Source organism: Acanthopagrus latus, chromosome 9 (genome assembly GCF_904848185.1).
Source record: "Acanthopagrus latus isolate v.2019 chromosome 9, fAcaLat1.1, whole genome shotgun sequence".
Classification (NCBI taxonomy): Eukaryota; Metazoa; Chordata; class Actinopteri; order Spariformes; family Sparidae; genus Acanthopagrus; species Acanthopagrus latus.
This window is the reverse complement of record NC_051047.1, coordinates 4531190-4547053: the sequence shown is the minus strand read 5'-3', so window position 1 is coordinate 4547053 and position 15864 is coordinate 4531190. Positions and strand designations below refer to the sequence as shown.

General features: G+C 42.0%; 1 protein-coding gene across 4 annotated transcripts in view; it reads left to right on the top strand.

Annotated features, from left to right (window-relative positions):
* The window catches only part of cntnap5a (contactin associated protein family member 5a), a 117907-nt gene extending 102951 nt beyond the window's left edge, over positions 1–14956 (top strand). For 3 of the 4 annotated variants that reach the window (XM_037110709.1, XM_037110712.1, XM_037110711.1), the window contains 4 exons: positions 2077–2164; positions 2358–2561; positions 6547–6621; positions 14125–14956. In XM_037110709.1, the coding sequence (XP_036966604.1) occupies positions 2077–2164; positions 2358–2561; positions 6547–6621; positions 14125–14318 (561 nt within the window). In that variant the 3' untranslated portion in view covers positions 14319–14956. The remainder of the gene's footprint in view (positions 1–2076; positions 2165–2357; positions 2562–6546; positions 6622–14124) is intronic. The other variant, XM_037110710.1, reaches the window with a different exon arrangement.
* Positions 14957–15864: the final 908 nt, after the last annotated feature.

Below are 15864 nucleotides of genomic sequence, written 5' to 3'. Positions count from 1 at the left end.
ATTTTGTCCATTTAAAGAGTCATTTCTCACCAGGCTAAAAAGTAGTCTAATTCCCGTTCTCACCTTCGCAATTATGCCACAGGAGGTTGGTAAAATGTCTTCTGTGGGAGTAAAGGAAGTTGATTTTTTAGCCCTAACTCAAACCTTTACCAAGTGGGTGCTTGACATTAAACACACAAATGTGGTAAGAATCCCACAAACAATGGCAGACAACAGTTTTGCTCATAAGCAAACTAAACAGAAATAACCGGCACATCTACAAAATGGTCCCTCTTTTTCTCGATTTTCTGATTCAAATCAATCTTCATTCGAATGATCGGATATCACGTCATGAATTCCAAAGACAGTCCTTTACCACATCACTTCTCCCTTGGATGTTTCACAGGGGCCAAAATCAACACCCGCCAAGCGCAAAATGCAGCAAGATTTTCCATTTGTTGAGTAAATCTATGAAGGCCTTCTGTCACACCGGCGAGTAAATGTTGGAATCAAAACAGTCATGTCAAAGTAAAAGCAACACTGAGAGTCTCTGCCCTGTGAGCCCGCCTGTCTGTGTCACACACAGGAATGAATGCCTTTATGGTGCATTCAAGTGCAGGTCACAAACTCTGAAATCCACATAGCCTTGCGCAGCACGATGCGTAGGCAGCAAAGTTTCTGTTTTCTTTACTTCAGTTCCTTTGAAGACGTTCACAGGTCTACATCTGTCATTACTTTCCGTTTTTTTCACCACAGCACTGCTCACAACTGGATGCTAAAATCATTGTAGTACCTGGGTCATATTTCAAAAGGAAAAAAAATAGATGACACCATTTAATTCTGTCTATTTCAGTAAACATTAATATTTTTGATAATAATGCACCAGGTTAGATGTTTAATTGCACTATTTAGAGAATAAGTTTTCTAAGAATCTGTTTCATTTCCAAGCTAAATTGCTATTGTTACGGAAATTTCCCTGAACCGGATATTGAATCCAATCAAATTGGAAATACCGTAAAATACAACTGGAACCTTGTCAATCGGAATCGAATCAATTCAGTAAATCAGTGATGACAACCACCTCTACTCTTCAAACTGAGCTGCGGATCTCAACAGCGAGACATCTCGTTACTTAAAACATCACCAAAGTCAATGCTTCCTGGGCAGCTAAACAGCTCAAAAACCATTGGAGAGACTCCACTTGTGACAGTATAATCTCAATCGATGGCCCACTTACTAGCTTTTTGCTGAGCTGTCAGTCTCAACTGACAGTCTTCACTAGCAGAGGGAACCTGCCCTGCACTGAAGAACAGTGTTTTGTGTTGGCAGGAATTTTAATCTCCCCTTTAAACAGTATGACCGCTGTTTTTGCTTGTCTGAATTCCACATTTTACTCGCGATGATAACAAAACAAGCTCCTTCTGCTGATGGAGATGTTAGATGTGGTTGAAAGCTGAATAAAGACCAGGAACTGGACCTTGATTACATGCTATTTTGTCATTGTTAAAGCAAGATTACAGTAAAATTTAATTCATGTGCCAGCTGGGAGCATCTGTGGCAACAGTAAAATAAACATATGTGAAATTACCACATTGCAACTAACATAACTGATATAAAATAATAGAAAGGCTGACTATACATTGAATTATAGAATTGTCTAATCTGTTTCTGCACAATAACACAAATTACCATATCTGCAAGGAAACAGAATTGAATTTTCCACCTGCGCTCCGGACAGTAACAATAGAGAGTTGGTGTTAAAATAGATTTTCCTCTGTAATGAAATCCATTCTCAGCTGGGTCATCAGATATACCACTGCAGGCATTTTATAAACGTCAGTGGACGTTATCAAAGTCCTTCAGTGTTTTATTGCAGATCATCAAGTTAAGTGATGCAACTGAGTCAGCATGGTCGCGCAGAAGTGAAAGGTCGAAATCACTTCAAAGCCAGCTGTGGGCGGATATGGTTTTGAGTGAAGCAGTAGAGAACACAATTCTCAATCTATAATGTATCGAAATGTGCTGCGGCTGCTGCTGTTACCTCGGTTTAGATTTCTTGTAATCGCCTTGTTATTTGATTTCTTTCCACTCAACCAGATCGACCAGGACATCCACACTAAGTACACACTGTCATCTGATGCAGAGCTGATCTTAATCAGATCCCTGACATTGGGCAAAGTCACCAGTAAGTCCTCCCATTATGCTCAGATAATTGCTGAAAAGCTCTAACGTCATCCCCCTGTTGTGCTTTTGGTCGGACTGTTCCCCGTGACCATTCCTTTGTCATTCTTCACTTGGCTACTCAGAAATGACTGTAATTTGTGTAATCAAACCTGTCACCAGCGGTAACAACATGTACTTTCCCCCTCTCAACTCAGCAGGGAGGGAGAACTTCAACGAGAAAGTGGTGCAGGCAGCTTCTAAAGGCTTCATTGGCTGCCTCTCCTCGGTTCAGTTCAACCACGTGGCGCCACTGAAGGCGGCGCTGACGAATCGAGGGAGCTCGCTGGTCACCATCCGTGGCCCACTGGTCCAGTCAAATTGCGGCGCGCTGGCAGAGTCCACCTCGCACACACTGCAAGGTAAAACATGCACACACACTCACTCCCACGTACACACTGCATTTAAATAGTCACTGAACACCCCCCCCTCACTCTGCCCACTAGTCAATTAGCTGATGACACAATAATTGTCTTTTGTGTGATTTATTCAGCAAATATATAATTAAGCATTAGGACATTTTCCACAGTGTGAGGAGTTTGCTGCTCTTCTTTATATCTTTGTGCTTTAAATATCTCTAAGCTGATTGAATGGCTGACAGCACAAGTTATTTAAAGATGTCACCCGGAAACATTAAGGAGGGAGGGAGATTTTCATTACCAACTGACATTTCATGGATTTAACGATGAATTAAAAAACAACTGACATATTAAGCAACAAAGAAAGATAATTGCATCCATATTTAATCTTTCTTTAGGACTGTACCAAGAAATTATAGCGAGCTATGAGTCTCTTTCTCCACTTAGTCTTCCTCGGGCACTCCTCCTTCTGCATCTCATAGTGTCATGCTGTTTACCGATGCCTGTGGTGCACATGGGACACACCGTACAGACAGAGATGGCGGCAGTGTTGGGGTCTTTTGGCGCACATCACACATGAGTGATTTGCAGCTGTAGACAGACGTCACCTCGTTTCAGTTGGAGGAAGTGTTGCTTTTGGATCTACTTGTTATTCCGTGTAAGGATCCCACAGCAATGAACTAATTGCTTGGAAACATTTTGATCCAGTCGTCTCAACTCTCTTTTGAGCATTTTGCAACATGAGGCTGACAACTGCAGTGGTCAAAAGTAATCTAGTTTCATGATACCAGAAACTTAAGAGTCAAGCCTCAAATGTAGCTGCTAACCAAGCCTGGTCTCACCAAATGGCACATAAATGACAGGCCAGTACCTTGAGTCATTTTTTAGTGTTATCATGATGCGTCTTTTGTTTTTCTCAATCACTTCTGCGCAGATTTCATAGAGACAAAAATGTCGGACAGGCGAGAAACACTATCCAACCTGTACAGAGGTGGATAGATCAAACACAAGAGCTCTCAATGCGTCCTTGAAACCAAAAGTCAAGTCTATTTCACGTTAGTGATGTGTTTATTATTAAAAGTTCCATGTTCAGGTCATTTTTTTTGTTATTGTGAAACATAAAGTTGAAAGAACAAAATTAAAGTTTATAAACTCCAAAATGCTACGCAAACAGATGAGTATATATAGTTATTTTTTGTACCTGCACTACCAGTGAAAAGTTTGGACACACCTTCTCATTTAATGTTTTTTCTTTATTTTCATGACTATTTCCATTGTAGATTCTCACTGAAGGCATCAAAACTATGCTTGCTTTGTTGACAGCGCTGCAAACCCTTGGCCTTCTCTCAATAAGCTTCATGATGTAGTCACCTGAAATGGTTTTCACTTCACAGGTGAGCCTTGTCAGGATTCATTTGTGGAATTTCTATAAGTTTATCTGAGTTACCAGCCTCAAAAATCGCAAGTTAACAGCACCTCAGATCAAAGCCCAGATGAATGCTACACAGAGTTCTAATAGCAGACACATCTCTACACCAACGGTTCAGAGGAGACTGAGCGAATCAGGCCTTTATAGTCAAATAGCTGCTAAAATCCACTACGAAGGACAAGCAACAATCAGAAAGATGTGTTTGGGCCAAGAAACACAAGGAATTAGATTAGTGGAAATCTGTGCTTTGGTCTGATTTGTCCAAATTTGAGATCTTTGGTTCCACCTGCCGTGTCTTTATGCGACGCAGAAAAGGTGAATGAAGCCGTGAAGCATGGAGGAGGAGGTGTGATGGTGTGGGGGTGCTTCGCTGGTGACACTGTTGGGGATTTATTCAAAACTGAAGGCACACTGAACCAGCATGGCTACCACAGCATCCTGCAGCGACATGCCATCCCATCGGGTTTGCATAAGAGTGCGCAAAGCAGTCATCAGAGCAAAGGGTGGCTATTTTGAGGAATCTAAGATATAAAACATGTTTTGAGTTATTTCACACTTTTCTGTTTACTACATGATTCCATATGTGTTCATTTATAGTTTTGATGCCTTCAGTGGGAATCTACAATGTGAATAGTCATGAAAATAAAGAAAAAAAACCATTAAATTAGAAGGTGTGTCCAAACTTTGGACTGGTAGTGTAGGTACCCGAAAAATAACTTGTGTCTGGGGGGAGGTAAACAGCAGCGACTTGGTGATGAGTTTGACATCAGGTGTCTGAGCACCAGGCACCAGTGATGCAAACACAGAGTCCTCTACTCGTCCGGCTGTATCCTCTGTTTGCTCAGACCACGATCAGCTGTTAGTGGTACAGCTTTATCCTGGATGTTGTGGTCGAGACAGATCTCTGTAAAGATGTGGACGCAACAGTCTCTGCTTTCCTGTTGCTCAGCCAGCCTGAGTCCCATTCCAAAGTTCGCCCGACAGTTACAGGACTTCTTCCTTCACTGCACACGCAGAACCCTTATAATGTGGATGTGTTAAAGTACACGAAACATTGGCTTGCTATTTGTAAGCCATCGCATGAGAACACATTATTATCAATTCTGAAAGTAAAGAAAATGACTCAGACACAACAGTCTAATTGGCTCCCTATTAAACTGTTACAGTCTTTAACCCTGTCTGGTAACCAGTGACTTGTGTATTTAGCTAATTGCAGCATATCTAAACTAGACACATGCCAGCTGTTTTTCAGTCCTCTGTCTGACAGAACAGATGTACTCCTCATTTTATTTTATAGTTATTTTTATTTATTTTTCACTGCAGCTGTCTGCGCCAGCCACACTGCAAGTCTTTTTCTTCCTCCCTCCAATCATTCATGTAAGAACACAATTGAGCAGTTGTTTTTAGTAAACAGATGTTCTGTAATGTGCAGCCTTGTGTGGTTCAAGATTTCCAATTTGGTGCAGAAGTTATCTGTTGTTAAAGCTATAAGTCTAATTGATCATGAAGTGGGCTTAGGTGCTATATACTGTATCACCTTATGTATCAAAACACTAAATCCACTGAGAAAAGTTTGCAGCCCATACTCAGAATTTGTGCCTTTGAGCGAGCTGTCAGGACTTCTGTAAACTTGTGAGGTCACAACAAAACAGTCACCACGCCGCCCAGCATGGCTGCCTCTGCTACCTGTTCAGGCCTGTGAGAGTTGACCAATCAGAGCAGACTGTTTTTTTGTTTTTTCAGGAAGGGAGGCAAACCCAGTCTGCCCTGAAAGCGACAGGTGCTAAAACAGTGCATTCAGACAAAGGGCTGAAAAAAAAGGTGCTGCAGCAATGGACAATATGAGAAAAAAATAATGCCTTCTTTGAACGGTAAAGCGTGTAAACATTATCTCGGAGACACCTAATATAAAAGTATGAACCAGAAAATGAGCATAAGATGGGACCTTTAATGCACAAAGCATCAAGTGTGCTTTAATGGAAGCAGAGGCAGTGCCAGCGACTCCCATCAGCTGGACGGGCTCTGAGTGTTGCTTACATCCAGCCAGCGCCATATTGCCACACACATCATAAAACATTACAGACCGTGATAGGAAATATCCTCGAAAAACTGATGCGAAATCATAAAAGATAGATTAATTCCAGGCACCAGTTTTGAACTCAGGCTTGGCTGACACGGGAAGACTCTCTCATCCGGAGTATAATGGAGATTTTGTTTAGTGTTGTTTTGGCAGCCGCGTGAAACGGCTCATCGCGGGGAGCCATAGCATCCAATGGAACCACCAGCTGCTCGCTTCAAGGCTCATTCACTGCCGCACCTCATTCACAATGACACTTTGACATGGGTTAAATGGGTCAACACACATCATCACTTCATCACCACCCTCCCTCTGACCGGGGCTTAACATGGGTCAAACTCTGACTGCCGCCAAGCGATTAGGGATGGAAACTCGATGACACTGAGAAGTCCCAGAGGAATCAGAGATGTTAATGCTGTACATGTGTCTCCTGTATGAGGGGAGACATAAATGGATCCGTCTGTTTTTCGTATCTTCCCCAGATCAAACTGTAACGGCAAACAAAGACAAGGAGCAGCACAGCGGCAGCACCCAGAACGATTTGGCTGTAATAGCAGGTCTGTTTTCCTCTCTTCTGCTCTGCTTTATTTTTTCTTGCTTAATTGAAAATGAGCCCCAGCTGTTTGTTATTTGTCATTCTCTCTGTTTGCCTTCCATCTTAATTCTTTTTTCCTGGTCTCTTGATAACACAGTCTTAGCTCTGGCTCATTTTCATTACTGCCACTTACACAGCATTGCTCGAAATTCAATTTAAAATGATGATGATAATGGTCATGGATTTCTGTCTGCTCTCTAAACAGGGAAACTTTGCTTTGCATTTTTCCTTCTCCTTACACTTGAACTGTATTGTTGACAATAGAGATACCCAAACCCAGATGATCTGCAACATCAATATGAGACCAATTAAAGTGTTTAAAGGGAATGTGTGACATTTTGGGAAATTGAAGAGGGAGCAGGGAGTGGAAAATAGTCTTCAAGCTAATGAGGGAGCTGGGGCTGTATTCACAGACATTCTGAAAATCTTCACAGAGAGCTCCAAGCTTTGCCTCGACGTTTTCAGGCAAGGGGTCCTAGCTTAAGACTGACTTAGAAAACTTCTTAGAGCAAGGAAGAGACAGAAAACTCTATCTCAGTGAGGGTGCATGTATTATATATCCTTTTAAAGCTTAAAAAAGCTGTGATTGGTTGATCAGAAGAAAAAATAGAAATCCACTCTCAATGATAAACAGAAGCCTACAAACTGTGTGAAAACAGCTGTTACATGTAGTTGTGTAGAACTATTTGCCATGGTGATATCTGCACTGGGCCTACTTGATATTAACAAGCGTAAAAACCATAACCAAGAGGCAGGTGTGAGAAAACAAAGTGCAGCAGACGCACACCTCTCTTTCCGCATGAAAAGCGCTGTAATTGTTCGTGTGATCACTCTGCGGATGGAAGGTTGTGACAGACCCAAGTTATCACAATCAGTGTTACTGCGTCGCGTGGGAGACGTGAGCGCATCTCTAATGAGATCCACCACAAACATTATCCCTGCACCAATCTAAACTGTAGCGTTTCATTAGCTCACTGTCGTTCAGCATTTGGACAGTCCTTCTCTCCACTGTTTTCTCATCAGCTTAAAGAGAAACTCTCACCAAAAAGCAACCAAGGCTTTATTTGTGAATGTATATGAGTCAAACCTTCGTGTAAAAGCTTAATTACGACAAAAGAGGCACTTTTAAGATTTACTTTCGTTTTCAGGCAAGCTTATTTTCAGTGGAGTGCTGGGGCACTCTGACTCTAGCATCAAAATCGATCCCCGAGTGTGACCTGACAGGAAGCAGAGTAATGGTGGACCGCTCCTCAAGCCTTCCTGTTAGGTCACACTCTGGGATCAACACTTTTTGTCTGCCATGAAGGCAGCGAGCCAAAGACACAGCTGCTAATGTGAGCTGTTCAAAAACGTTCTTTTTTAGTAAACTCTGTGTACACAAACAATATTCTCAATGCTCTTGTTCTGGTGATACTAGAGCTAAGTTTCATGTTATGTCGAGCTTTCTTAGTGTTTTAAAAATACACTAAGGTAAATCTTATAAAGTGCCTCTTTCTTCATAATTATGCTTTTACACGCATGTTTGACTCATTCACATTCACAAATAAGGCCTAGGTTGCTTTTTGGCGCGAGTTTCGCTTTAAGAAACCGTGAATGCTCTTCTGTTGAAACCCACCCGCCCGCCGGCGGCGGATTTCACTAAGTGACTGTATGTCTACAGTACGCAGTGACGTCTCCCGCTTCAACTTTCGTCATTACGGACATACTGTACGTCGTTAGAAAGGGTAGAACCATTCATCCAGTTGATTTTGCAGAAATCATGAGCACTAAACCATAAATCATTGATATTTATCAGCATGATTAACGTGATATACAAGAAACACACGGCGACATTTGACATGGCCATAAAGCCGTAATACGTTTGCATTCCTCAGTTATTTATATTCCAGTTGTCCGTAAGAATCCACTGATCAAAAGCATCAAAATAGTTTTTCATAAAATTATTCCAGCTTTTGAATATCGTCCTGTAAGGTCCATTTGTTTACTGTCTACTAACTTTGTTCGTCAAATAAAATCCAGATTTTACCGGCCGCGTCATTATTTTCTCTAGTTCCTGTATGGTGTTGTTGGGTATGCTTGTTTTCATTCCTTTGCTGGCTACAAAATAAAAGTGTCCCCATTGTTTTCTGTTCAGTTTTCACCCCAGCAGAGCCCGTGAAGTAGATGGAGCGCTCCTTGTTTGAAGGACCAATAGGCTTTGTTTACTGTTTTTCGCTGCCTTAGTACAGGGATAGCGTTTTGGCTATCGACATGTCAATCACTCAGGCTTCTAGCCAATTATTTTACCTTTCCACCGATGGTAGGCGTGCCCAGGTCCGATTAGGTATGAGCCGAGGGATATAACTGCGTATACGCTGAACAGCGTCTAAACTGCTGGAATCGTACAAGAAGAAGAAGAAGATATCACGGCGTCTGGCAGCTAGCGGGCTAACTTTACGCAGCAGAAGCACTCGGCAATTTTCACAGTTTACAATGGCGGAAGCCACAAACAAAACTAAATATGTCCGGGAAGAAGACCTGGAATGGATCATGGCATCATCGGATGAAAATGAAGACAGTGACTACGACTCTGAGAGAGAGGAGATGTTTGCTCAGGGCCTCGACGACATCTTAGATCGGTGAGTAGCGTTATCTTTGATGATGTTTGATTTATTTCTTTAGCTATGAGTGAAATTTGAATGAAAGTTAGTGGATGGGGGGTTTTATGCTTACAGTGAACAGTAAAGCATACATTAGAAGTTAATGATGCGAAATGGTTAGCGCCTCAGGGGCTAATTAGCCTTGCTAGCCTCAACTACCCAACAAACGCTAAAGCTAAATTCTCTTTTATTCAGATTTTTTTTTATTTTTTTTTTTTTTATCAAGCTTGTAAGCAAATTGAACTAGATCTTTTTCACTGACCAGACACTGGGAATATTCCCCTAATTCAATTATTCTGTTTATGTACAGTTATTTTCCTGATGTTTTTGTGTAATATGTAATATCATATATCTGTGTTTATTTGTTTCCTATGTAAATGGCACCCCATTGAATTGCATTTATATATTTTTTCATTTTATTTGGTAACATGTGTGCATTGCATTGTGTTTTGTAGGACACAGTCTGAAGACAGTGACGTGGATTGGGAGCCTGAAAGTGAGGCAGTCAGACGCCCAACCCCCTCTCCTGCTGAAGACGGTCGTCAGAAGTGCCAACGATCCTCTTCTGCATCCACCAGTGCTACCTCCCCCGCTGCCTCTTCCACTGCCCCCTCTGGCTCAGGGGACACTGCAGCTTCTACACCAACTGCTGGACATTCCCGTGCTACCAGACATGCCTGGGGGAGGGGCAGAAGAGGAGGATCCTCCAGAGCACCTAGCTCCCACACGGAGGAACAACAGTGGCATGATGTGGGGGATGACGACGTTGAGCCTGCTCAAGTTGACTTCATGCCGGTGAGACAGCCTGGACCACAGCAGGGGACCAGCGGGGCAACCACTCCACTGCAGTTTTTCAGACTGTTTTTCACCGATGCAGTGCTTGGGACTTTGATGGCAAACACCAATGCCTATGGAGCAAAGAGGCAAGTAGGAAAAAAAGAGGTCTGGCATAACATCGACATAGCAGACATTTTTTCTTACCTTGCCATGGTAATATACATGGGGATGGTCAAGTGCTCTGCGACGGTGGATTACTGGAATGGGTCCCTCTATAGCCTTCCATTCCCCACCTCTGTGATGTCCCAAAATAAATTCCTCAGGATTTCTCGTGCTCTCCACATGAGTGACATCACAGCAGATGAGGAGAATGCAGCTAAGAGGGGGACACCGGCTTATGACCGCCTGGGCAAGATCAAGCCCCTTTACAGCCACATTGTCGAAGCCTGCAAAGCCCACTTCCAGCCAGAGCAGCGCATCTCAATTGATGAAAGGATGGTTGCGTCAAAGGCCCGAATCTCCATAAAGCAGCACATCAGGAACAAGCCCACTAAGTGGGGATACAAACTGTTTGTTTTGGCAGATTCTGCTACTGGCTACACTTGGAATTTTTTTGTTCATGAGGGAAAGTCACCTAGTGCTGGAAAGGGACTGAGCTATGACTCTGTCATGTCCCTCTTGGACTTTGATTCACTTGGTACAGGTTATCAGCTTTACGTTGATAACTTTTACACGAGCTGCCAACTTTTTCTGGACCTGCTAAAGAAGAAGACGGGGGCTTGTGGTACCATCCGCACAAACCGGGTTGGTTTCCCCAAGACCACCATCAATGACTTCACCAGGCGCACTCCTCGGGGGACAATCAAGTGGATCAGGGACAGCAAACTCCTTTTCGTGAAATGGATGGACGCTAGAGAGGTTGTCATGTGCTCCACCATTCACAAGGCATTCACTGGTGATACAGCCCGAAGGAGAGTGAAGACAGCAGGACAGTGGACGGTGATCGACGTCCCCATTCCAGCACCAGTCAAGGATTACAACCAGCACATGGGGGACGTTGACCTGTCAGATGCACTCATTGGGTACAACAGCGCCACACACAAGACAGTGAAATGGTACAGGACACTATTCTATCACTTTTTGGACATTGCGGTTGTGAACGCCCACATCCTGTACCAGCAGTGTCAGAGGGGGTCAATGACGCAGGAAGAGTTCCGTCAGGCCCTCATTGAGGAGCTTGCCGACCAAGGACCTGCATCAACATCCCAGCCATCCACCTCATGTATCACTGCACCCCCAAACCCAGCAGCATCCCACAAGCTGCATTATTTCACAGAGGGACAAAATGTGGCTAAGCGGGATGCAGGCAGAGTCGGCAGACGGCTCTGCACACTCTGCTACAAAAAGACACCAGTTGGCTGTTCAACTTGTGATGTTCCCTTGTGTTTTGTTGCCACAAGGGACTGTTTCAATGAGTGGCACACACAAAACGGAATGTAGAATGGCCCAAAATGTCCACTGCGCGTCACAGCGCACTTTTTATGTTTGCGTTTACAGTACAGTTTACCTCATTTTCTAGACAAGTTTTCTTATACATTTTCCACTACTTACTTTTATACACATTTTAGAGTTATTGTATATTGCTCATATTTAGTTCATATTTTTTGTATATAGTTCATTCATTGCTCATATTTTGTTGATATTGGCACAGTTGTACATGCAGTATTAGTATATTGAAAGACAATAAAATCCTTGTTTTAAATTCAGTTCAGTATAGTCTGTCATTTTGTATAATGTTTACTATTCTGTAGTGTCTTGAGACAGTGTCACATGACATTATCTCAATATGGCCACGTGTGGAAACCCCTCAAGCCATCCATCAAATGAATGTGTGAACAAAAATATGTTTTGAATCATGGAGGAAGGCTTTATAGTCACCAAAATGCTTCAGTAATGTTTCCAGTGTCACAGAAGTGAGTAAAAGCATTTGGCACAATTTGGCCATTTGGAGACGTTTTGGAGAGGTTCGTGGACACCAGTGACACCACAAACTAAAAACTCCATAACTCCCATAAGGTTAGGCCAAGAAGTCTAAAATTTCATCCAGGTGTAGTTGATAAGATGTAGAAGGTATGTGGTATATTGCCATATGTTTTACATTAAGTACATCCTAGTTATTGTTATTCAGATGTGACCTATTATTTTCGAAGACAAAAAAAAATGTTTTAGAGCCATGTTTGAACTGATGTCATTTAGGTTGTGTGTATGGTATCATAATGTAATGTAAGTATATGAGTATCATACATCCATCCAGGACTTGTAGTTGTTGTGTTATAAGCTTTTCCATTTGGGTATGCTAAATAGGCGAAAATTACTGAAAATAGGTGTCAAGGGGTTAAACATCCTCCTCCCCACGCCTTACAGCTTTCCACCTTATCAGCTCTCTTGAGGACTGAGATGCTTGTGAATAACTCTTAAATTTACAAGGATCTAGTCTCATCATTAAGGCGAAAGCATAAGAAAATCTCATAAATATAAGATTTTTTTTTTTTTTTTACCGCACCAGGAGCAAATCTTTAGAAGACGAAGACAAAGAAGCTTTATGAATCCAGCCACAGGTGTCTGCACACAGAGGCTGCATCGTTTTTCACCAAAGCAGTGTCGTGATATTGAGACGAGATGTAGTACGGAATTTTGAATTTGAATTTTGTCATGTTGTAGATAAATAAAGAAGAAGTTTATTGCTTAGTGCATTGCTGAAATGAGACGACTATTAACAATGATCAGCACCAGGAGAGGGTTGTTTTAGCTTAGCGTAAAGGCTAGAAACAGGGAGAATTTGATTACAAAAGTTCAAGGTTAAAAGCACAAACAACTATGGACTAATTCTAGCCAAAATCACTTACTGGCCCCTAATATTTACCATTAAGTCAAGAGAGTGTTATCAGTCTTATTGTAATCACTTCTGAGTTTCCTGTAATCATATTTAATAGAATACATAAATACTCTAATGCTGTCAAACACAACATTTTCAAGGACTATGCAATTACATTAAATATGACATATACACACACAAACAAGTACATCAGCAACTAATTGTGCTTGTGAGCAGGGCAGTGGTCAAAGATCCAATACTCAGCACTAGTTTAATGATCTGTGTGTCCAATAATAAACTGTGTGGTTCTTGAAGTTTGTACCCAAGAAATGATTTTTGTGTCCAAAGACATGTTTTATCACACAGTTACAGGCAAACTGACTTCTCTGTAAGAAGTTCACATCAGGAGGTCAGAAGTCAACCAGGCACCTGTGGCCGCATTCAAAAAGCTTCCCAGTAATTCTTACATTCATGAAGTTTTCTAAGAATTTACCTCAAACTTTAGACTAGATCCCTCTGAAGAAAAAAATGTATTCGCAAAGCATCTTCGCCCTTAAGAGAGCTCCTCAGGGGAAGCTGAGCTGTCCAGGGGAACGGAGGAGGACTTTAAAGAGCCCGAGGAGTTTCTTGAAAAAAAAGAAAATGGAAAGACAAAGAGGGAGGAGAAATATGTGTTAATGAAACACGGTGGTTTAGATCATGCAGGGATAATGTTTGATACAGTAGGATAATGTAGTTTGTGATTGATGAGAGGTATTTAAAATGGTTTCACACTTGTTATCAAGTCTAAGGCCTCCTATAAATAGTAATTGGTAAATTCACGCATGTCTTACAAGCTATTAAACTGAGATTACATAAATTAATATTCATTATCAAACAATTTCTGAATAGAGACTAAATACTAACGATTTCCATTTGGTTTCAATGTCCGTTTCCTGCCCTTTATCACTAAAAATGTGTTTTTATTTCTTTTTAACGATCAACCAGTTACAGCTTTTATAATAATATGTCACACCGAGCAACGGGTCAGCCACGCCTCCTCAGGATGGAAGTTTTTTTCCTTGCTTAGAGTCTCCGAGAGGATTCTCAGGATGCTGCTGATGACGGTCTGATGGGGGCTCGCAGCATTGTCCCATGGTTTCTTACTAATGTGTCTCCCCTGCTGTGTTCTCAGGTGTGGTCACAGCGGTGGTCTTCATTGCGGTGTGTGCTCTGGCTGTGATAAGCCGCCTCCTCTACCAGCAGCGGCGGGCCCAGAGGAGCAGCAGCATCAAAGAAGACAACAGACACAGCATGTACACGGACTACAGGACAGAGATGCACCTCCACAACTCAGTCAGGGACAACATGAAGGAGTACTACATCTGACTACAGTGTGCGCTCTGTGGACCTAGGACACAAACTTACCTCTCTCTTAAAAAGGACTAACAGGTGGACGAGCCGCTGCAGGATTTCTTACGACAAAACATCTCTGTGCCCTGGAAGACTCTCAGGAACACTGCAAAAAGCCTGTAGCCTGTAGTCCACTTTCGTAAACGCTCCAGTACAAGCAAGTGGCTGAATCTTTACAGCTCTTAGTGTATTTGATGTTGGTGAAACTGTCAAGAATCAAGCTGCTGTGGTTTCTGTCGTTGCAAATTGTGTAAAGCAAAAGATGAATGTTCTGCAGCGGTGGAAGAGAGGGACACCACGAGTGCGCCGAGCGAACGCTGCTGTCCATCCTGAACGCGCACAACTTACAACGTTTTGTTTAAAACCCTCAAATGCTGAAGATTTCCACATTTCAGTGGGACTCACTAAACCGTACTTGCAAGTCAGGAAATGTAGGCCAGGCCTGTAAGATATGCGTGCATTCGCTGCTGTCTTTGTTTTGTCAGTGGTGGTGAGTGTTGTAGAAGAAGAAAAGGGGACAATACTGCCTATACTGTATGAGTGCCTAATTTGCATACAAGTTTTTATTTTAACATTTTAGAAGTTATTCATGTGATTTGCAAAAAAAAAAAAAAGAAAAGAAAAGCAGTCGCATTTACATAGAGATGAGCTTATAGTCATTCAGTTCTGTAACCCACACCACATAGAATAAAAGGGAATTTGAATTCCCCAGTCATGCACAACATCTGCCAGTTGACCATTAGTATCGGGTGACTGCCAGTAACGTTTCTTTCACTGAGCTGTTTTCAGCTGCACCGTTCGAAGTAGCATGGAAATTTACAAATCATATCAAGTCCATTAAATCCATGAAGTTGTAATCTTTTCTTTTTAAGTAGGTAGTAGCTCTCAACACTTTCAGGTTTTCAAGTCTCATTGTACACCATTTAAACCACATATAATTAGTCGTAGGCAATATTTAGCTGAAGGCTTATGAAATCATAATTTTTCATATTTATTTAAGTGTGCGGAGTCTACTTGTGTATTATTTTTCAATTACATGAAAAAAACAAAAAAACACATACATTTATTGTCTCATGACAGTAGCAGAAATAATTATAGTATTTAAATGAATACAAAATGGTCATCCACACTAACATGTGCAGGAACAGGTGTAACTCTCAACCAGACTGCGGTCAAAAATGTTGCCTTTGCAGGCATCCAATAGTTCTACAGGTTCAATTCCACTGCATATACTGAAACTAGTGCAGTATACAAATGTCTAAATCTACTAAGCTCCCGAGCAGTACCTTTGGTGGTCTCTGGCATACAGGCAGCAGTTTGGTGTGTACAGGAAGTGTGAAACTGGTTTAACCAGCATGTGAGTCGAGTCAAGTTTGCAGTACTATGAAGCAGTCGCCGCAGTTCATCGGAGCTTGTACAGCTACAGTATGCTCCGAAGGGTTAATTGTTTCAGCCACAACCTGCTCTTCTACAATTTGTCACAGAACTTCAATGACTTTGTTCCACTGTTTAAAGTTGTCAT